The sequence below is a fragment of the Bufo bufo genome, chromosome 1 (genome assembly GCF_905171765.1).
Source record: "Bufo bufo chromosome 1, aBufBuf1.1, whole genome shotgun sequence".
In the NCBI taxonomy this organism is placed as follows: domain Eukaryota; kingdom Metazoa; phylum Chordata; class Amphibia; order Anura; family Bufonidae; genus Bufo; species Bufo bufo.
This window is the reverse complement of record NC_053389.1, coordinates 794,160,183-794,181,956: the sequence shown is the minus strand read 5'-3', so window position 1 is coordinate 794,181,956 and position 21,774 is coordinate 794,160,183. Positions and strand designations below refer to the sequence as shown.

Below are 21,774 nucleotides of genomic sequence, written 5' to 3'. Positions count from 1 at the left end.
CAATAAACGGCCACTCTGAAATGTGCAGTTTGATCACACAGCACAATGCCACAGATGTCGCAACGTTTGAGGGAGCGTGCAATTGGCATGCTGACTGCAGGAATGTCTACCAGAGCTGTTGCCCGTGCAATAAATGTTCATTTCTCCTCCAAAGGCGTTTCAGAGAATTTGGCAGTACATCCAAACGGCCTCGCAAAAAAATCTAAATTCCTGCACTTTTCACACTGGCCACTAAGCCTAATAATAAATAGGCATCACTTTTTGGTCTGTAGAGCAGACATTTCAGCAGTCATCTCATTAACACCACACTCTCGATTACAAAGACAAATATCATCTTTGTATAGATAAACAAGAGATCCACCAATCACAATAGGTGATATCACAGCTCATCTGCTCCCTCCTGACCTCTGCACATGTCACAGAGGGTTAAAGGAAATATTAATTATTAATATTTTGGTTAATATCAATCATTTATATTCATAAATAGGCGTAAGTCGTCTAGTGATGACACCGCCTATTTATATCTTAAATAAAACTATCTCTGTTGCCTTACCTAATTACTGAACTTCATGCGACTTACTACTGGTACTACGGCGGCAACAATAAAAGACTATACACTGTATTATGAACAATAAAGGATATTTATTAACACAATAACACGTCTATAGTCTACTAATACGCTATATCTATATATATTTATATATCAATGGTTATAAATATATATACAGTACAGACCAAAAGTTTGGACACACCTTCTCATTCAAAGAGTTTTCTTTATTTTCATGACTATGAAAATTGTAGATTCACACTGAAGGCATCAAAACTATGAATTAACACATGTGGAATTATATACATAACAAACAAGTGTGAAACAACTGAAAATATGTCATATTCTAGGTTCTTCAAAGTAGCCACCTTTTGCTTTGATTACTGCTTTGCACACTCTTGGCATTCTCTTGATGAGCTTCAAGAGGTAGTCCCCTGAAATGGTCTTCCAACAGTCTTGAAGGAGTTCCCAGAGATGCTTAGCACTTGTTGGCCCTTTTGCCTTCACTCTGCGGTCCAGCTCACCCCAAACCATCTCGATTGGGTTCAGGTCCGGTGACTGTGGAGGCCAGGTCATCTGGCGCAGCACCCCATCACTCTCCTTCATGGTCAAATAGCCCTTACTTTCAAAGTTTTCCCAATTTTTCGGCTGACTGACTGACCTTCATTTCTTAAAGTAATGATGGCCACTCGTTTTTCTTTACTTAGCTGCTTTTTTCTTGCCATAATACAAATTCTAACAGTCTATTCAGTAGGACTATCAGCTGTGTATCCACCTGACTTCTCCTCAACGCCACTGATGGTCCCAACCCCATTTATAAGGCACGAAATCCCACTTATTAAACCTGACAGGGCACACCTGTGAAGTGAAAACCATTTCAGGGGACTACCTCTTGAAGCTCATCAAGAGAATGCCAAGAGTGTGCAAAGCAGTAATCAAAGCAAAAGGTGGCTACTTTGAAGAACCTAGAATATGACATATTTTCAGTTGTTTCACACTTGTTTGTTATGTATATAATTCCACATGTGTTAATTCATAGTTTTGATGCCTTCATAGTCATGAAAATAAAGAAAACTCTTTAAATGAGAAGGTGTGTCCAAACTTTTGGTCTGTACTGTACATATAGACGCACACACCACTGTACAGTAATAGCACTACAATAACAACACTACACAATACATCTAACTACTCTAAACACAATACACAATTCCACCCCACACTCTACCTAAACATACACTTACACACACACGTTACTTAGCAGCAACCCACCCAACCTGGCTATACATTCTGTCCCTACTGGGAAACACGATACTGGCACTGCAAGGGTTAATATACATGCAGGCTGGGGAACACAGGGCAGGCCAGGGGTGGTAAATGGCTGCAGGGGTATACAGTGGTTAAATGCTGGGATTGCTGGGAAAAGGGTTAACCCAGGGTTGGTGGGTTAACACCAGATCATTGCAGCACAGGGATAGGGTACAGAGCAGGGATAGGTTTAGCAAGGCTACAGGCTATGGCAGGGGCAGTCCAGCCAGGGCAGGAGTAAATGGACAGCAGGAGGTGGAAGGCAGGGGTACTTAGCCACTCCAGGGGATGCTCGTCCTCCTAGGGGGTCTGCTGGGTCCATCCTTCCCTGAGAGCCGGCACTCTCTTCTGGGGGGGATCGGGCCTGAGCGCAGTGTTGCCTCTTCCTGAGCGCTGGCTGCGCTCTCCATCAGGGGCAGGTCTTCTTTCCTGAGCGCAGCGCACCGCAGCCGGCGCTCTCTTCTGGGGCTAAATCCGGCTGTGCTTGCTCCCATTTTCCCGCGCTGCAGGCGTGCGTGCATGCCTGCAGCTGAGTACACGTGGGCTGGCACGGCGATATGACATCAGCGCACCAGCCTGCGCATCCTGGCGCACGTTTCCAGGTGGGGGATGATTCGAATCTCCCGCCTGTGAAGCGCCCGCATACCTCTGACGCTGTAATTACTGCGCCGGAGGTATGTGACACACAGGGGCAGAGGAACTCTTTGTTCCTCTGTCCCTGTTATGTAAAGCATCTCCGCCTTTGCCAGAGATGCTATCAAAGGGCAGAGGATCTGTATTGATTCTCTGTCCTTTGAAGTGGCCGAAACTAGACATAATTGCCCACCCTGTACGTATATATGCATGTGCACACAACTAACAGGGGTACGTATGCACATCCATACATATATACATACACATACTTGGGCCCATACTGGGCTACAGGGCCCACAAATATATGTATATATTAAAAGACATATACAGTATATACATATATATGCATAATACCACTTCCCTCTACACAGAGCATGTCTAGAAAACTCTGCCATAGAAGTCAATGAGGTCCCCTCCTGACCATTGTGTCTATGGCCCATGGTGACTGCTGTAAAGCATATCTCTAAATGCTGTTAACCCCTTCAGGACCCTGAGATTTTCCATTTTTGCTTTTTTTTTTTTTTTTTATTCCATTTACATAGCTTTATGAGGTCTTATTTTTTGCGGGACAAGTTGTACTTTCTAATGGCACTATTTATGATTGCATACCATGTAGTAGGAAGCGGGGGGAAAAATGCCACACTTGTATAATTTTTCTTGCGTTTTAATACTGAAAATAAAAATAAAAACTTTGAGGAAAAAAAAATATTTTTTGAATCATATTCTGAGCCCATAACTTTTTTGTAGTTATGTGTACGGGGCTGTGTGAGGGCTCAATTTTTGCGGATGATCTGTTCTTTTCAGTGATACCAATTTGAAGTGTGATCACTTTTAAAAAAAAATAATTATTGAGTAGTTGAAGTGACAAAAAATGGCAAATTGGCTGTTTTTATTTTTTTTCCCGTTACGCCCTTTGCCATATGCCATTAATATTGTTCTATTTTAATTGTATGGGCATTTTCACACGCGGCGATGCCCATGATGTTTTTTTTATTGGTTAAGTATTTTTATTTCTAGGAAAAGGGGGGTGATTTGAAATTTTAGGATTTTTGTTTTTTTTTATATTTGTAAAAACTTTTTTTTACTTTTTTTAAGTCACCTTGGGTGACAATAACTGGCAATCATTAGATTGCCCATTGTGTTCATTGATCGCTAAATAGCCATCATTGAACATTTAATTTGCACTATACCAATACAATGCTGCCACCTAGTGGCCTGTATTGGTATATTCCTGAAATAGACACCGAAGCCTGCTTGAGGCTTCGGTGTATTTCAGCGATGTAACTGGTTCCCCGATCTCAGTCGGGGAACACTGTTACCGGAGTGGAAGCGCGCGACTTATGCTTCCGGACTGATCAGATGCCGTGGTCACATTTGATCACGGCATCTGATCGCATACATGTGCCGTGGGTCACTATTTAAAATAGCAGAAACCCTGCGGCCCACGCGCAAGTGGGCGTCATGTTTGGGGACCGGACTTCCGCCATACATATACGGCGGAGGTCCTTAAGGGGTTAAGACAAGTTCAGACAAGATGGCAGCCCCCATAACCATGTCCAGGAACCCGAATAAAAAACTCTACAATCAGAAGATAAAAACTGATAAAAAAAAAAAGAATATATGTCACTATCTGGTTTTAACTGGCAGATAAACTATAGGTGACACCTTCCTCCTCTGTGATTGCAGCTTTATCTATTCAGAGGGTGGTTGACCCAGTGGTGGGTGACCCAGCGATGGCCATCATTCAGGCCATGTGAAGCTCCATCCTGAGACTCATGTTCTACTTTTTGTATCCTCTCTTTCTTTTAGAACTATTTCCGGGATGCTTGGAACGTATTTGATTTTGTGACGGTTCTTGGAAGCATTACAGATATCGTGGTTACAGAGTTCTGGGTAAGTTTCCCATGAATGACAGAATTACGTTCCCTCTGAGGTGGCTCTATACCGCTCCATACAGAGCATCACAGATGACAGGTGCATCTACATCTGTCTTCTAGTGAGGGCACCACAGGAGTGTGAGAGGTGCAGGGTATAATGGTGGTGGCTTGTGTGAATGTAACATGTCCTCCCGAGTTACTGCATAGAAGGCTTTACCATAACACATAAATATCACTACAGCCCTACATTTCTGGTTAAATCAGAGAGATGGCCCTGAGCATATGGACATGATACATATATGTGTTGTGTAGATCTATAATACCATGTCTATAGGATTCATACTGAATCTAGGTACCTCTGCTCTGATATGTGGCATTGGGTGCTGTATTATGGACGTATACAGAGAAGAGAACACCGTGCCACAGGGAGGCACCACACAGGGCCACAGCGGCCCCACCAGTTCTGTGAATGTGGCTTTGCCTGTTCATGGACCCCTAGTATAAGGTTCTGTTCAGCATCTATAGGCATATATGAGGTCATTTATCAAACTGGTGTAAAGCAGAACTGGCTTAGTTACCCATAGCAACCAATTAGATTCTTCCTTTCATTTTCCAAAGAAGCTGTCAAAAATGAAAAGTGGAATCTGATTGGTTGCTATGGGCAACCAAGCCAGTTCTACTTTCCACCAGTTTGATAAATGACCCCAATAGTCTGCCTTTCTTTGGCATTTTTATCATACAGATGTATCAGAGTGTGGAATAGAGGTAAGCATCTTCAGAATACAAATACACTACTCACAAAAAGTTAGGGATATTTGGCTTTTGGGTGAAATTTATGGAAAACGTAAAATGTTCCCGCTCCAGTGAAATTATATCATGAAAGTCGGGCAGTTAAGTAGAAGCAGTAATGGTGAATTCCTCATCTCAAACTATTTATTGACAAAAAAGGCACCACCAGTGGTGGGTATACCACCACAAAATGTCATGGTCTCAATAACTCATCATGTGGACTTGAGCATCAATTACAGCTTGACAACGACGTCTTCTGCTGTTCACAAGTCGACTTATTGTCCGCCGAGGCATGGCATCCCACTCTTCTTGAAGGGCGGCCCTCAGGTCATTGAGGTTCTGGGGTACAGAGTTATGAGCCTCTACGCAGCGACTCAGCTGATCCCATAGGTTTTCAATGGGATACAGGTCTGGAGAAAGTGCAGGCCTCTCCATTAGAGGTTCCCCAGTCTCCAGCAGCCGTTCCATAATGATGTGACCTCGATGAGCTGGCGCATTGTCATCCATGAAGATGAAATTAGGCCTGTGTTGTTTATGCAGAGGAACAATGACTGGATTAATGATGTTCTTCAAGTAGTATGGGCTTGTCACTGTACCATTCACAAAGTGTAGGGCAGTTCTGTATTGACTAGACACACCTGCCCCCACTGTAACACCACCACCACCACCAAAAGCTTGTCTGGTGACAACAGTGGCTGATGCATAGCGCTCTCCTTGACGTCTTCATCATTGGCAGCCATCATTTCTACTCAGTGCGAATCGACTTTTATCAGTGAAAAGCATTGAGACCCACTGGTCCCTTATCCAGCATAAATGCTCCCTGACCCATGCAAGATGATGACGCCTGTGGTCAGAAACCCTTGCAGGTCATCTAGCATGCAGACCACACCTCCCTTAAATGTGCCTGGAGTTGTGTGGCATTCATCATCTGGTTCCGCAGGGCATTGTTCACAATGAAGCGGTCATCAGGACGTCCACTTCATTGCCTTTCTGTGACTCTTCCAGTCTCTCTGTATCTCTGATACAACCTACTGATGACACTCTGTGACACTCTAAGCTCAGTGGCCACTTCCATCTCAGAACTAGAGATGGCCCGAACTATCCGACGGCGAACAGTTCCCGGCGAACATAGCTTGTTCGCGTTCGCCTCTGCCGGGCGAACACATGCGATGTTCGGTCCGCCCCCTATACATCATCATTGAGCAAACTTTGACCCTGTACCTCACAGTCAGCAGACACATTCCAGCCAATCAGCAGCATACCCTCCCTCCCAGACCCTCCCACCTCCTGCACAGCATCCATTTTAGATTCATTCTGAAGCTGCAGTCTTAGTGAGAGGAGGGAGACTGTAACTGCTGCTGATTTAATTGGGAAATCGATAGCTAGGCTAGTGAATTCAGTGTCCACTCCAGTCCTGAAAGACTCATCTGATCTCTGCTGTAAGGACAGCGTCCTGACAGCACCCCAAAAAGCCCTTTTTAGGGCTGCAACATTAGTCTGCTTTTTTTTTTCCTTTATATACATATTGCAGTTGCCTGGCCTGCCTGTGTGTGAGGAGCTGCAGGCCCACAGACTGTAGTGTGCCCACTGCCAGTGCTCACCCCTGTCATTCCGTGTGGCACAGGACTTTGCTTAAAAAAAGGCACTTAATTTTTACACTTTAATCTAAGGTTAGTTGCCTGCCAGTGTGTGTCAGGCTGACTTCCACTGACTGTAGTGTGCCCACTGCCAGTGCCCACCACTCATACCGGCTGGCACAGGACTTTGCATAAAAAAGGCATTAAATTTTTACACTTTAGTGTAATTTCAGCTGCTTGCCTGCTGCTAGTGTGTGTCAGGCCGACTTCAACTGACTGTAGTGTGCCCACTGCCAGTGCCCACCCCTGTCATCCCGTGTGGCACAGGACTTTGCTTAAAAAAAAGGCACTTCATTTTTACACTTTAATCTAAGGTTAGTTGCCTGCCAGTGTGTGTCAGGCCGACTTCAACTGACTGTAGTGTGCCCACTGCCAGTGCCCACCCCTGTCATCCCGAGTGGCACAGGACTTTGCTTAAAAAATAGGCACTTAATTTTTACACTTTAATCTAAGGTTAGTTGCCTGCCAGTGTGTGTCAGGCTGACTTCCACTGACTGTAGTGTGCCCACTGCCAGTGCCCACCACTCATACCGGCTGGCACAGGACTTTGCTTAAAAAAGGCATTTAATTTTTACACTTTAATGTAATTTCAGCTGCTTGCCTGCTGCTAGTGTGTGTCAGGCCGACTTCAACTGACTGTAGTGTGCCCACTGCCAGTGCCCACCCCTGTCATACCGAGTGGCACAGGACTTTGCTTAAAAAATAGGCACTTAATTTTTACACTTTAATCTAAGGTTAGTTGCCTGCCAGTGTGTGTCAGGCTGACTTCCACTGACTGTAGTGTGCCCACTGCCAGTGCCCACCACTCATACCGGCTGGCACAGGACTTTGCTTAAAAAAGGCATTTAATTTTTACACTTTAATGTAATTTCAGCTGCTTGCCTGCTGCTAGTGTGTGTCAGGCCGACTTCAACTGACTGTAGTGTGCCCACTGCCAGTGCCCACCCCTGTCATACCGAGTGGCACAGGACTTTGCTTAAAAAATAGGCACTTAATTTTTACACTTTAATCTAAGGTTAGTTGCCTGCCAGTGTGTGTCAGGCTGACTTCCACTGACTGTAGTGTGCCCACTGCCAGTGCCCACCACTCATACCGGCTGGCACAGGACTTTGCTTAAAAAAGGCATTTAATTTTTACACTTTAATGTAATTTCAGCTGCTTGCCTGCTGCTAGTGTGTGTCAGGCCGACTTCAACTGACTGTAGTGTGCCCACTGCCAGTGCCCACCCCTGTCATACCGAGTGGCACAGGACTTTGCTTAAAAAATAGGCACTTAATTTTTACACTTTAATCTAAGGTTAGTTGCCTGCCAGTGTGTGTCAGGCTGACTTCCACTGACTGTAGTGTGCCCACTGCCAGTGCCCACCACTCATACCGGCTGGCACAGGACTTTGCATAAAAAAGGCATTTAATTTTTACACTTTAGTGTAATTTCAGCTGCTTGCCTGCTGCTAGTGTGTGTCAGGCCGACTTCAACTGACTGTAGTGTGCCCACTGCCAGTGCCAACCACTGATACCGGGTGGCACAGTAGCTTGCCGATAAATAAGGCATTTAATTTTTAGACAGTAGTCTAAATTCAGTTGCTTGCCTGCTGCCAGTGTGTGTCAGGCCCGCTTCCACTGACTGTAGTGTGCCCACTGCCAGTGCCAACCACTGATACCGGGTGGCACAGTAGCTTGCCGATAAATAAGGCATTTAATTTTTAGACAGTAGTCTAAATTCAGTTGCTTGCCTGCTGCCAGTGTGTGTCAGGCCCTCTTCCACTGACTGTAGTGTGCCCACTGCCAGTGCCAACCACTCATACCGGGTGGCACAGTAGCTTGCCGATAAATAAGGCATTTAATTTTTACACTTTAGTGTAATTTCAGTTGCTTGCCTGCTGCCAGTGTGTGTCAGGCCCGCTTCCACTGACTGTAGTGTGCCCACTGCCAGTGCCAACCACTGATACCGGGTGGCACAGTAGCTTGCCGATAAATAAGGCATTTAATTTTTAGACAGTAGTCTAAATTCAGTTGCTTGCCTGCTGCCAGTGTGTGTCAGGCCCTCTTCCACTGACTGTAGTGTGCCCACTGCCAGTGCCAACCACTCATACCGGGTGGCACAGTAGCTTGCCGATAAATAAGGCATTTAATTTTTACACTTTAGTGTAATTTCAGTTGCTTGCCTGCTGCCAGTGTGTGTCAGGCCCGCTTCCACTGACTGTAGTGTGCCCACTGCCAGTGCCAACCACTGATACCGGGTGGCACAGTAGCTTGCCGATAAATAAGGCATTTAATTTTTAGACAGTAGTCTAAATTCAGTTGCTTGCCTGCTGCCAGTCAGTGTGTCAGGCCCTCTTCCACTGACTGTAGTGTGCCCACTGCCAGTGCCAACATCATACCTGATCGTATACACACACTGGATGTTTTAAAGCACGTTATTCCAAACAATTTAGGAATGTTAGTTGATTTATGCCCTTTATGGATTAAAACCCGACTCTGCGTCCACTACGTAATTTTCCATGGGAGTTTTGCCATAGATCCCCCTCCGGCATGCCACAGTCCAGGTGTTAGACCCCTTGAAACAACTTTCTCATCACTATTGTGGCCAGAAAGAGTCCCTGTGGGTTTTAAAATTCGCCTGTCTATTGAAGTCTATGGCGGTTCGCCCGGTTCGCCAGTTCGCGAACATTTGCGGAAGTTCGCGTTCGCTGTTCGCGAACTGAAAATTTTATGTTCGCGACATCACTACTCAGAACATCCTGCTTGAAGCCTCGCAATGGCGAGGTACTGTTGATCTATTGTTAGGTGTCGTCTTGGTCTCATGATGTCGAAATGTGAACAGCATGATGAGGAGGACTGTTTAAATTTGAACCAGGAAATTTATTGGGCGATTCATGGATCAAACACTTGTTGTGAATTTTGCAGTTAAGCTCCTTGTTAGAGAACAGCAAGTTGTGCAAAAAGTACTGAAACATTGAACAGTTGGACATCTGCATTCAAAAGTTTAGAGAAGGTCACATTAAGTTTACCTGTTAAGGTTAGGGTGAATTTTAGGTTCATCCTGAAATTTCACCCACAAGCCAAATATCCCTAACTTTTTGTGAGTAGTGTACAGGGAGTGCAGAATTATTAGGCAAGTTGTATTTTTGAGGATTAATTTTATTATTGAACAACAACCATGTTCTCAATGAACCAAAAAAACTCATTAATATCAAAGCTGAATATTTTTGGAAGTAGTTTTTAGTTTGTTTTTAGTTTTAGCTATTTTAGGGGGATATCTGTGTGTGCAGGTGACTATTACTGTGCATAATTATTAGGCAACTTAACAAAAAACAAATATATAACCATTTCAATTATTTATTTTTACCAGTGAAACCAAAATAACATCTCAACATTCACAAATATACATTTCTGACATTCAAAAACAAAACAAAAACAAATCAGTGACCAATATAGCCACCTTTCTTTGCAAGGACACTCAAAAGCCTGCCATCCATGGATTCTGTCAGTGTTTTGATCTGTTCACCATCAACATTGCGTGCAGCAGCAACCACAGCCTCCCAGACACTGTTCAGAGAGGTGTACTGTTTTCCCTCCTTGTAAATCTCACATTTGATGATGGACCACAGGTTCTCAATGGGGTTCAGATCAGGTGAACAAGGAGGCCATGTCATTAGATTTTCTTCTTTTATACCCTTTCTTGCCAGCCACGCTGTGGAGTACTTGGACGCGTGTGATGGAGCATTGTCCTGCATGAAAATCATGTTTTTCTTGAAGGATGCAGACTTCTTCCTGTACCACTGCTTGAAGAAGGTGTCTTCCAGAAACTGGCAGTAGGACTGGGAGTTGAGCTTGACTCCATCCTCAACCAGAAAAGGCCCCACAAGCTCATCTTTGATGATACCAGCCCAAACCAGTACTCCACCTCCACCTTGCTGGCGTCTGAGTCGGACTGGAGCTCTCTGCCCTTTACCAATCCAGCCACGGGCCCATCCATCTGGCCCATCAAGACTCACTCTCATTTCATCAGTCCATAAAACCGTAGAAAAATCAGTCTTGAGATATTTCTTGGCCCAGTCTTGACGTTTCAGCTTGTGTGTCTTGTTCAGTGGTGGTCGTCTTTCAGCCTTTCTTACCTTGGCCATGTCTCTGAGTATTGCACACCTTGTGCTTTTGGGCACTCCAGTGATGTTGCAGCTCTGAAATATGGCCAAACTGGTGGCAAGTGGCATCTTGGCAGCTGCACGCTTGACTTTTCTCAGTTCATGGGCAGTTATTTTGCGCCTTGGTTTTTCCACACGCTTCCTGCGACCCTGTTGACTATTTTGAGTGAAACGCTTGATTGTTCGATGATCACGCTTCAGAAGCTTTGCAATTTTAAGAGTGCTGCATGCCTCTGCAAGATATCTCACTATTTTTGACTTTTCTGAGCCTGTCAAGTCCTTCTTTTGACCCATTTTGCCAAAGGAAAGGAAGTTGCCTAATAATTATGCACACCTAATATAGGGTGTTGATGTCGTTAGACCACACCCCTTCTCATTACAGAGATGCACATCACCTAATATACTTAATTGGTAGTAGGCTTTCGAGCCTATACAGCTTGCAGTAAGACAACATGCATAAAGAGGATGATGTGGTCAAAATACTCATTTGCCTAATAATTCTGCACGCAGTGTATACGTAATCATTAGTTTCTTTCTATTGGAAAGGTGTTAAATGCACTATAGAGAGATGTCCTCCAAATTATGGACCAGTTATGACCATGGTCCATACAGAACTTTTTCCTTGTCATAAATCAAACTAGAATGATTATATCAACCATAATACAGTGAGACTATTCATAAAAAATATAATATTTTGCCCATAAAAGTCAATCAGCTCACAGCTTTACTGTATAGCCAACACTGTAATATAAAAAAGACATTCAAGTTGTTATTCTCTGCTCTACTATGATAGTGTGATTGGCATACCTAAAACCCCATAGGCCTTATAGAATCAGTGTCACACATTGCTCTGCATAGTATTTAATACTTGTGTACTGTCAGTACAATGCTCTGAGTCAGTGGTGCAGTATCTGTGTCGGTAGTACAGTGCTCTGAGTGAGTGGTGTAGTATCTGTGTCAGTAGTACAGTGCTCTGAGTGAGTGGTGTAGTATCTGTGTCAGTAGTACAGTGCTCTGAGTGAGTGGTGCAGTCTCTGTGTCAGTAGTACAGTGCTCTGAGTGAGTGGTGCAGTATCTGTGTCAGTAGTACAGTGCTCTGAGTGAGTGGTGCAGTATCTGTGTCAGCAGTACAGTGCTCTGAGTGAGTAGTGCAGTATCTGTGTCAGTAGTACAGTGCTCTGAGTGAGTGGTGCAGTATCTGTGTCAGCAGTACAGTGCTCTGAGTGAGTGGTGCAGTATCTGTGTCAGTAGTACAGTGCTCTGAGTCAGTGGTGCAGTATCTGTGTCGGTAGTACAGTGCTCTGAGTGAGTAGTGCAGTATCTGTGTCAGTAGTACAGTGCTCTGAGTGAGTGGTGCAGTATCTGTGTCAGTAGTACAGTGCTCTGAGTGAGTAATGCAGTATCTGTCTCAGTAGTACAGTGCTGTGAGTAAGTAGTACACTATCTGTGTCAGTAGTACAGTGCTCTGAGTGAGTGGTGTAGTATCTGTGTCAGTAGTACAGTGCTCTGAGTGAGTGGTGCAGTATCTGTGTCAGTAGTACAGTGCTCTGAGTGAGTGGTGCAGTATCTGTGTCAGTAGTACAGTGCTCTGAGTGAGTGGTGCAGTATCTGTGTCAGTAGTACAGTGCTCTGAGTGAGTGGTGCAGTATCTGTGTCAGTAGTACAGTGCTCTGAGTGAGTGGTGCAGTATCTGTGTCAGTAGTACAGTGCTCTGAGTGAGTAGTGCAGTATCTGTGTCAGTAGTACAGTGCTCTGAGTGAGTGGTGCAGTATCTGTGTCAGTAGTACAGTGCTCTGAGTCAGTGGTGCGGTATCTGTGTCAGTAGTACAGTGCTCTGAGTGAGTGGTGCAGTATCTGTGTCAGTAGTACAGTGCTCTGAGTGAGTGGTGCAGTATCTGTGTCAGTAGTACAGTGCTCTGAGTGAGTGGTGCAGTATCTGTGTCAGTAGTACAGTGCTCTGAGTGAGTGGTGCAGTATCTTTGTCAGTAGTACAGTGCTCTGAGTGAGTGGTGCAGTATCTGTGTCAGTAGTACAGTGCTCTGAGTGAGTGGTGCAGTATCTGTGTCAGTAGTACAGTGCTCTGAGTGAGTAGTGCAGTTGCTGTGTCAGTAGTACAGTGCTCTGAGTGAGTGGTGCAGTATCTGTGTCAGTAGTACAGTGCTCTGAGTGAGTAGTGCAGTTGCTGTGTCAGTAGTACAGTGCTCTGAGTGAGTGGTGCAGTATCTGTGTCAGTAGTACAGTGCTCTGAGTGAGTAGTGCGGTATCTGTGTCAGTAGTACAGTGCTCTGAGTGAGTGGTGCAGTATCTGTGTCAGTAGTACAGTGCTCTGAGTGAGTGGTACAGTATCTGTGTCAGTAGTCCAGTGCTCTGAGTGAGTGGTGCAGTATCTGTGTCAGTAGTACAGTGCTCTGAGTGAGTGGTGCAGTATCTGTGTCAGTAGTACAGTGCTCTGAGTGAGTGGTGCAGTATCTGTGTCAGTAGTACAGTGCTCTGAGTGAGTGGTGCAGTATCTGTGTCAGTAGTACAGTGCTCTGAGTGAGTGGTGCAGTATCTGTGTCAGTAGTACAGTGCTCTGAGTGAGTGGTGCAGTATCTGTGTCAGTAGTACAGTGCTCTGAGTGAGTGGTGCAGTATCTGTGTCAGTAGTACAGTGCTCTGAGTGAGTGGTGCAGTATCTGTGTCAGTAGTACAGTGCTCTGAGTGAGTGGTGCAGTATCTGTGTCAGTAGTACAGTGCTTTGAGTGAGTGGTGCAGTATCTGTGTCAGTAGTACAGTGCTCTGAGTGAGTGGTGCAGTATCTGTGTCAGTAGTACAGTGCTCTGAGTGAGTGGTGCGGTATCTGTGTCAGTAGTCCAGTGCTCTGAGTGAGTGGTGCAGTATCTTTGTCAGTAGTACAGTGCTCTGAGTGAGTGGTGCAGTATCTGTGTCAGTAGTACAGTGCTCTGAGTGAGTGGTGCAGTATCTGTGTCAGTAGTACAGTGCTCTGAGTGAGTGGTGCAGTATCCGTGTCAGTAGTCCAGTGCTCTGAGTGAGTAGTGTAGTATCTGTGTCAGTAGTACAGTGCTCTGAGTGGTGCAGTATCTGTGTCAGTAGTACAGTGCTCTGAGTGAGTGGTGCAGTATCTGTGTCAGTAGTACAGTGCTCTGAGTAGTGCAGTATCTGTGTCAGTAGTACAGTGCTCTGAGTGAGTGGTGCAGTATCTGTGTCAGTAGTACAGTGCTCTGAGTGAGTGGGGCAGTATCTGTGTCAGTAGTACAGTGCTCTGAGTGAGTGGTGCGGTATCTGTGTCAGTAGTACAGTGCTCTGAGTGAGTGGTGCAGTATCTGTGTCAGTAGTACAGTGCTCTGAGTGAGTAGTGCAGTATCTGTGTCAGTAGTACAGTGCTCTGAGTGAGTAGTGCAGTATCTGTGTCAGTAGTACAGTGCTCTGAGTGAGTGGTGCAGTATCTGTGTCAGTAGTACAATGCTCTGAGTGAGTAGTGCAGTATCTGTGTCAGTAGTACAGTGCTCTGAGTGAGTGGTGCAGTATCTGTGTCAGTAGTACAGTGCTCTGAGTGAGTAGTGCGGTATCTGTGTCAGTAGTACAGTGCTCTGAGTGAGTGGTACAGTATCTGTGTCAGTAGTACAGTGCTCTGGGTGAGTGGTGCAGTATCTGTGTCAGTAGTACAGTGCTCTGAGTGAGTAGTGCAGTATCTGTGTCAGTAGTACAGTGCTCTGAGTGAGTGGTGCAGTCTCTGTGTCAGTAGTACAGTGCTCTGAGTGAGTGGTGCAGTATCTGTGTCAGTAGTACAGTGCTCTGAGTGAGTGGTGCAGTATCTGTGTCAGTAGTACAGTGCTCTGAGTGAGTAGTGCGGTATCTGTGTCAGTAGTACAGTGCTCTGAGTGAGTGGTGCAGTATCTGTGTCAGTAGTACAGTGCTCTGAGTGAGTGGGGCAGTATCTGTGTCAGTAGTACAGTGCTCTGAGTGAGTGGTGCAGTATCTGTGTCAGTAGTACAGTGCTCTGAGTGAGTAGTGCAGTTGCTGTGTCAGTAGTACAGTGCTCTGAGTGAGTAGTGCAGTATCTGTGTCAGTAGTACAGTGCTCTGAGTGAGTAGTACAGTATCTGTGTCAGTAGTACAGTGCTCTGAGTGAGTGGTGCAGTATCTGTGTCAGTAGTACAGTGCTCTGAGTGAGTGGTGCAGTATCTGTGTCAGTAGTACAGTGCTCTGAGTGAGTAGTGCGGTATCTGTGTCAGTAGTACAGTGCTCTGAGTGAGTGGTGCAGTATCTGTGTCAGTAGTACAGTGCTCTGAGTGAGTGGGGCAGTATCTGTGTCAGTAGTACAGTGCTCTGAGTGAGTGGTGCAGTATCTGTGTCAGTAGTACAGTGCTCTGAGTGAGTAGTGCAGTATCTGTGTCAGTAGTACAGTGCTCTGAGTGAGTGGTGCAGTATCTGTGTCAGTAGTACAGTGCTCTGAGTGAGTGGTGCAGTATCTGTGTCAGTAGTACAGTGCTCTGAGTGAGTAGTGCAGTTGCTGTGTCAGTAGTACAGTGCTCTGAGTGAGTGGTGCGGTATCTGTGTCAGTAGTACAGTGCTCTGAGTGAGTAGTGCAGTATCTGTGTCAGTAGTACAGTGCTCTGAGTGAGTGGTGCAGTATCTGTGTCAGTAGTACAGTGCTCTGAGCGAGTGGTGCAGTATCTGTGTCAGTAGTACAGTGCTCTGAGCGAGTGGTGCAGTATCTGTGTCAGTAGTACAGTGCTCTGAGTGAGTGGTACAGTATCTGTGTCAGTAGTACAGTGCTCTGAGTGAGTGGTGCAGTATCTGTGTCAGTAGTACAGTGCTCTGAGTGAGTGGTGCAGTATCTGTGTCAGTAGTACAGTGCTCTGAGTGAGTAGTGCGGTATCTGTGTCAGTAGTACAGTGCTCTGAGTGAGTGGTGCAGTATCTGTGTCAGTAGTACAGTGCTCTGAGTGAGTGGTGCGGTATCTGTGTCAGTAGTACAGTGCTCTGAGTGATTGGTGCAGTATCTGTGTCAGTAGTACAGTGCTCTGAGTGAGTAGTGCTGTATCTGTGTCAGTAGTACAGTGCTCTGAGTGAGTGGTGCTGTATCTGTGTCAGTAGTACAGTGCTCTGAGTGAGTGGTGCAGTATCTGTGTCAGTAGTACAGTGCTCTGAGTGAGTGGTGCAGTATCTGTGTCAGTAGTACAGTGCTCTGAGTGAGTGGTGCAGTATCTGTGTCAGTAGTACAGTGCTGTGAATAAGTGGTGCGGTATCTGTGTCAGTAGTACAGTGCTCTGAGTGAGTAGTGCGGTATCTGTGTCAGTAGTACAGTGCTCTGAGTGAGTGGGGCAGTATCTGTGTCAGTAGTATAGTGCTCTGAGTGAGTGGTGCAGTATCTGTGTCAGTAGTACAGTGCTCTGAGTGAGTGGTGCAGTATCTATGTCAGTAGTACAGTGCTCTGAGTGAGTGGTGCAGTATCTGTGTCAGTAGTACAGTGCTCTGAGTGAGTGGTGCAGTATCTGTGTCAGTAGTACAGTGCTCTGAGTGAGTGGTGCGGTATCTGTGTCAGTAGTACAGTGCTCTGAGTGAGTGGTGCAGTATCTGTGTCAGTAGTACAAAGCTCTGAGTGAGTGGTGTAGTATCTGTGTCAGTAGTACAGTGCTCTGAGTGAGTGGTGCAGTATCTGTGTCAGTAGTACAGTGCTCTGAGTGAGTAGTGCAGTATCTGTGTCAGTAGTACAGTGCTCTGAGTGAGTGGTACAATATCTGTGTCAGTAGTACAGTGCTCTGAGTGAGTGGTACAGTATCTGTGTCAGTAGTACAGTGCTCTGAGTGAGTGGTGCAGTATCTGTGTCAGTAGTACAGTGCTCTGAGTGAGTGGTGCAGTATCTGTGTCAGTAGTACAGTGCTCTGAGTGAGTGGTGCAGTATCTGTGTCAGTAGTACAGTGCTCTGAGTGAGTGGTGTAGTATCTGTGTCAGTAGTACAGTGCTCTGAGTGAGTGGTGCAGTATCTGTGTCAGTAGTACAGTGCTCTGAGTGAGTGGTGCAGTATCTGTGTCAGTAGTACAGTGCTCTGAGTGAGTGGTGCGGTATCTGTGTCAGTAGTACAGTGCTCTGAGTGAGTGGTGCAGTATCTGTGTCAGTAGTACAGTGCTCTGAGTGAGTAGTACAGTATCTGTGTCAGTAGTACAGTGCTCTGAGTGAGTGGTACAGTATCTGTGTCAGTAGTCCAGTGCTCTGAGTGAGTAGTGCAGTATCTGTGTCAGTAGTACAGTGCTCTGAGTGAGTGGTGCAGTATCTGTGTCAGTAGTACAATGCTCTGAGTGAGTGGTACAGTATCTGTGTCAGTAGTACAGTGCTCTGAGTGAGTGGTGTAGTATCTGTGTCAGTAGTACAATGCTCTGAGTGAGTGGGGCAGTATCTGTGTCAGTAGTACAGTGCTCTGAGTGAGTGGTACAGTATCTGTGTCAGTAGTCCAGTGCTCTGAGTGAGTAGTGCAGTATCTGTGTCAGTAGTACAGTGCTCTGAGTGAGTGGTGCAGTATCTGTGTCAGTAGTACAGTGCTCTGAGTGAGTAGTGCGGTATCTGTGTCAGTAGTACAGTGCTCTGAGTGAGTGGTGTAGTATCTGTGTCAGTAGTACAGTGCTCTGAGTGAGTGGTGCAGTATCTGTGTCAGTAGTACAATGCTCTGAGTGAGTGGGGCAGTATCTGTGTCAGTAGTACAGTGCTCTGAGTGAGTAGTGCAGTATCTGTGTCAGTAGTACAGTGCTCTGAGTGAGTGGTGCAGTATCTGTGTCAGTAGTACAGTGCTCTGAGTGAGTGGTGCAGTATCTGTGTCAGTAGTACAGTGCTCTGAGTGAGTGGTGCAGTATCTGTGTCAGTAGTACAGTGCTCTGAGTGAGTGGTGCAGTATCTGTGTCAGTAGTCCAGTGCTCTGAGTGAGTGGTGCGGTATCTGTGTCAGTAGTACAGTGCTCTGAGTGAGTGGTGCGGTATCTGTGTCAGTAGTACAGTGCTCTGAGTGAGTGGTGCGGTATCTGTGTCAGTAGTACAGTGCTCTGAGTGAGTGGTGCGGTATCTGTGTCAGTAGTACAGTGCTCTGAGTGGTACAGTATCTGTGTCAGTAGTACAGTGCTCTGAGTGAGTGGTGCTGTATCTGTGTCAGTAGTACAGTGCTCTGAGTGAGTGGTGCAGTATCTGTGTCAGTAGTACAGTGCTCTGAGTGAGTGGTGCAGTATCTGTGTCAGTAGTACAGTGCTCTGAGTGAGTGGTGCAGTATCTGTGTCAGTAGTACAGTGCTCTGAGTGAGTGGTGCAGTATCTGTGTCAGTAGTACAGTGCTCTGAGTGAGTGGTGCAGTATCTGTGTCAGTAGTACAGTGCTCTGAGTGAGTGGTGCGGTATCTGTGTCAGTAGTACAGTGCTCTGAGTGAGTGGTGCAGTATCCGTGTCAGTAGTACAGTGCTCTGAGTGAGTGATGCAGTATCTGTGTCAGTAGTACAGTGCTCTGAGTGAGTGGTGCGGTATCTGTGTCAGCAGTACAGTGCTCTGAGTGAGTGGTGCGGTATCTGTGTCAGTAGTACAGTGCTCTGAGTGAGTGGTGCAGTATCTGTGTCAGCATTACAGTGCTCTGAGTGAGTGGTGCGGTATCTGTGTCAGTAGTACAGTGCTCTGAGTGAGTGGTGCAGTATCTGTGTCAGTAGTACAGTGCTCTGAGTGAGTGGTGCAGTATCTGTGTCAGTAGTACAGTGCTCTGAGTGAGTGGTGCAGTATCTGTGTCAGTAGTACAGTGCTCTGAGTGAGTGGGGCAGTATCTGTGTCAGTAGTACAGTGCTCTGAGTGAGTGGTGCAGTATCTGTGTCAGTAGTACAGTGCTCTGAGTGAGTGGTGCGGTATCTGTGTCAGTAGTACAGTGCTCTGAGTGAGTGGTGCGGTATCTGTGTCAGTAGTACAGTGCTCTGAGTGAGTGGTGCGGTATCTGTGTCAGTAGTACAGTGCTCTGAGTGGCCGATGCTGTGCCTTCTGCCACTTGTACAGTGTTTAAAGTGAAGGGTACAGTGTCCCGTCTTATTGGTACTGTGCTTTGAGTGGTGCACTGTCCCGTGCCAGTGGTACTGTGCTCTGAGTGGCTGGAGCAGTGCCCTGTGGGGCTCCCTCTCTACTATAATGATCAGTGTATTTCTGTCTTGTCTTTTTCATGTCTCTCTATCCCTCTGATATATTGGCCCCCGGCAAAAAAAAAACTCATCCAAAATGCACTATGAATCTCATGTGTCCATCCATGAAACTGGTCTGTGTCTTCATGCCAACTACACCCCACCTCCCCCCATACCTAATATAACCCTAACCCCAACCCCACGCACAAATTCCTGCTGCAATCTCCTCCATCTACAACTGCATCGCAGAACCCGGTTGGTTTGTAATTTATAACCTAATGCATACATTACCTGCTGCATGTCAGAGGTTGTGCACTCAAACTCGCCCCATCCCTCACTCTTGACATGTCTGTCTGACTCTTGTTATGTTCTCCTGATCTTCTGCGTGAAACCTTTTCTCCTTCCAGGAACTTAGTCTCAAGTTATGATTAAACCTGCCTCCATATCTACATCTGACTATATCGGCACTCCATACATACAGTGACATCACTGCCTCCATATCTATATCTGACTATATCGGCAGTCCATACATACAGTGACATCACTGCCTCCATATCTATATCTGACTATATCAGCAGTACATTCATACAGTGACATCACTGCCTCCATATCTATATCTGACTATATCAGCAGTACATTCATACAGTGACATCACTGCCTCCATATCTATATCTGACTATATCAGCAGTACATTGATACAGTGACATCACTGCCTCCATATCTATATCTAACTATATTAGCAGTACATTCATACAGTGACATCACTGCCTCCATATCTACATCTGACTATATCAGCAGTACATTCATACAGTGACATCACTGCCTCCATATCTACATCTGACTATATCGGCAGTTCATACATACAGTGACATCACTGCCTCCATATCTATATCTGACTATATCAGCAGTACATTCATACAGTGACATCACTGCCTCCATATCTATATCTGACTATATCAGCAGTACATTCATACAGTGACATCACTGCCTCCATATCTATATCTAACTATTTTAGCAGTACATTCATACAGTGACATCACTGCCTCCATATCTACATCTGACTATATCAGCAGTACATTCATACAGTGACATCACTGCCTCCATATCTACATCTGACTATATCGGCAGTACATTCATACAGTGACATCACTGCCTCCATATCTACATCTGACTATATCGGCATTACATTCATACAGTGACATCACTGCCTCCATATCTACATCTGACTATATCGGCAGTACATTCATACAGTGACATCACTGCCTCCATATCTACATCTGACTATATCGGCAGTACATTCATACAGTGACATCACTGCCTCCATATCTACATCTGACTATATCGGCAGTACATTCATACAGTGACATCACTGCCTCCATATCTACATCTGACTATATCGGCAGTACATTCATACAGTGACATCACTGCCTCTATATCTACATCTGACTATATCAGCAGTACATTCATACAGTGGCATCACTGCCTCCATATCTACATCTGACTATATCAGCAGTACATTCATACAGTGACATCACTGCCTCCATATCTACATCTGACTATATCAGCAGTACATTCATACAGTGGCATCACTGCCTCCATATCAACATCTGACTATATCGGCAGTCCATTCATACAGTGACATCACTGCCTCCATATCTACAACTGACTATACCGGCAGTAGATTCATACAGTGACATCACTGCTTCCATATCTACAACTGACTATACCGGCAGTAGATTCATACAGTGACATCACTGCCTCCATATCTACAGCCGACTATACCAGCAGTACATTCATATGGTGACATCACTGCCTCCATATCTGCAGCTGCTATACCAGCAGTCCATACATAGTGACATCACTGCCTCCATATCTGCAGCTGCTATACCAGCAGTCCATACATAGTGACATCACTGCCTCCATATCTGCAGCTGTCTATACCAACAGTCCATACATAGTGACATCACTGCCTCCATATCTGCAGCTGTCTATACCAGCAGTCCATACATAGTGACATCACTGCCTCCATATCTACAGCTGTCTATACCAACAGTCCATACATAGTGACATCACAGCCTCCATATCTACAGCTGACTATACCAGCAGTCCATACATAGTGACATCACTGCCTCCATATCTGCAGCTGACTATACCAGCAGTCCATACATAGTGACATCACTGCCTCCATATCTGCAGCTGACTATACCAGCAGTCCATACATAGTGACATCACTGCCTCCATATCTACAGATGAATATACCATCAGTTTATTTATACAGTGAAATCACTGCTTCCACATCTATAGCAGATTTAAACTGCTATCCATTCATACAGTGACATCACTGTTAATATATAACGCTGACTATACCTGCTGTCCATACATACAGTGACATCACTGCTTCCACATTTACATATGACTATACCTGCTGGCCTTTCATACAGTGACATCACGGCCTACTTATCTACAGCTGACTTTACCGGATATCCACTCATACAGTGACATCAGAGCTTTGTTATCTACAGCTGACTATACTTGCCGTCCATTAGTATAGTGACATCACTGCTTCGAACATCTACATCTGCCCATCTAATATCTCTTTATAACTTAGAGTATTTAGATCATATTCCCAAAAATAAAAACCTGCCAGTGATGTACAGAACATGAAGACTACCTGCTCTACTCACCCTGTCTCTCCACCAGTACACTCCAGACT

The 21,774-nt window shown here is 45.4% G+C and overlaps 1 protein-coding gene across 1 annotated transcript in view; it reads left to right on the top strand.

The window, feature by feature from the left end:
• Positions 1–21,774, top strand: part of CACNA1A (calcium voltage-gated channel subunit alpha1 A) — a 285,029-nt gene that overhangs the window by 185,534 nt on the left and 77,721 nt on the right. Inside the window, exon 32 of the mRNA XM_040415070.1 lies at positions 4,295–4,378. Coding sequence (XP_040271004.1) covers positions 4,295–4,378 — 84 coding nt within the window. The remainder of the gene's footprint in view (positions 1–4,294; positions 4,379–21,774) is intronic.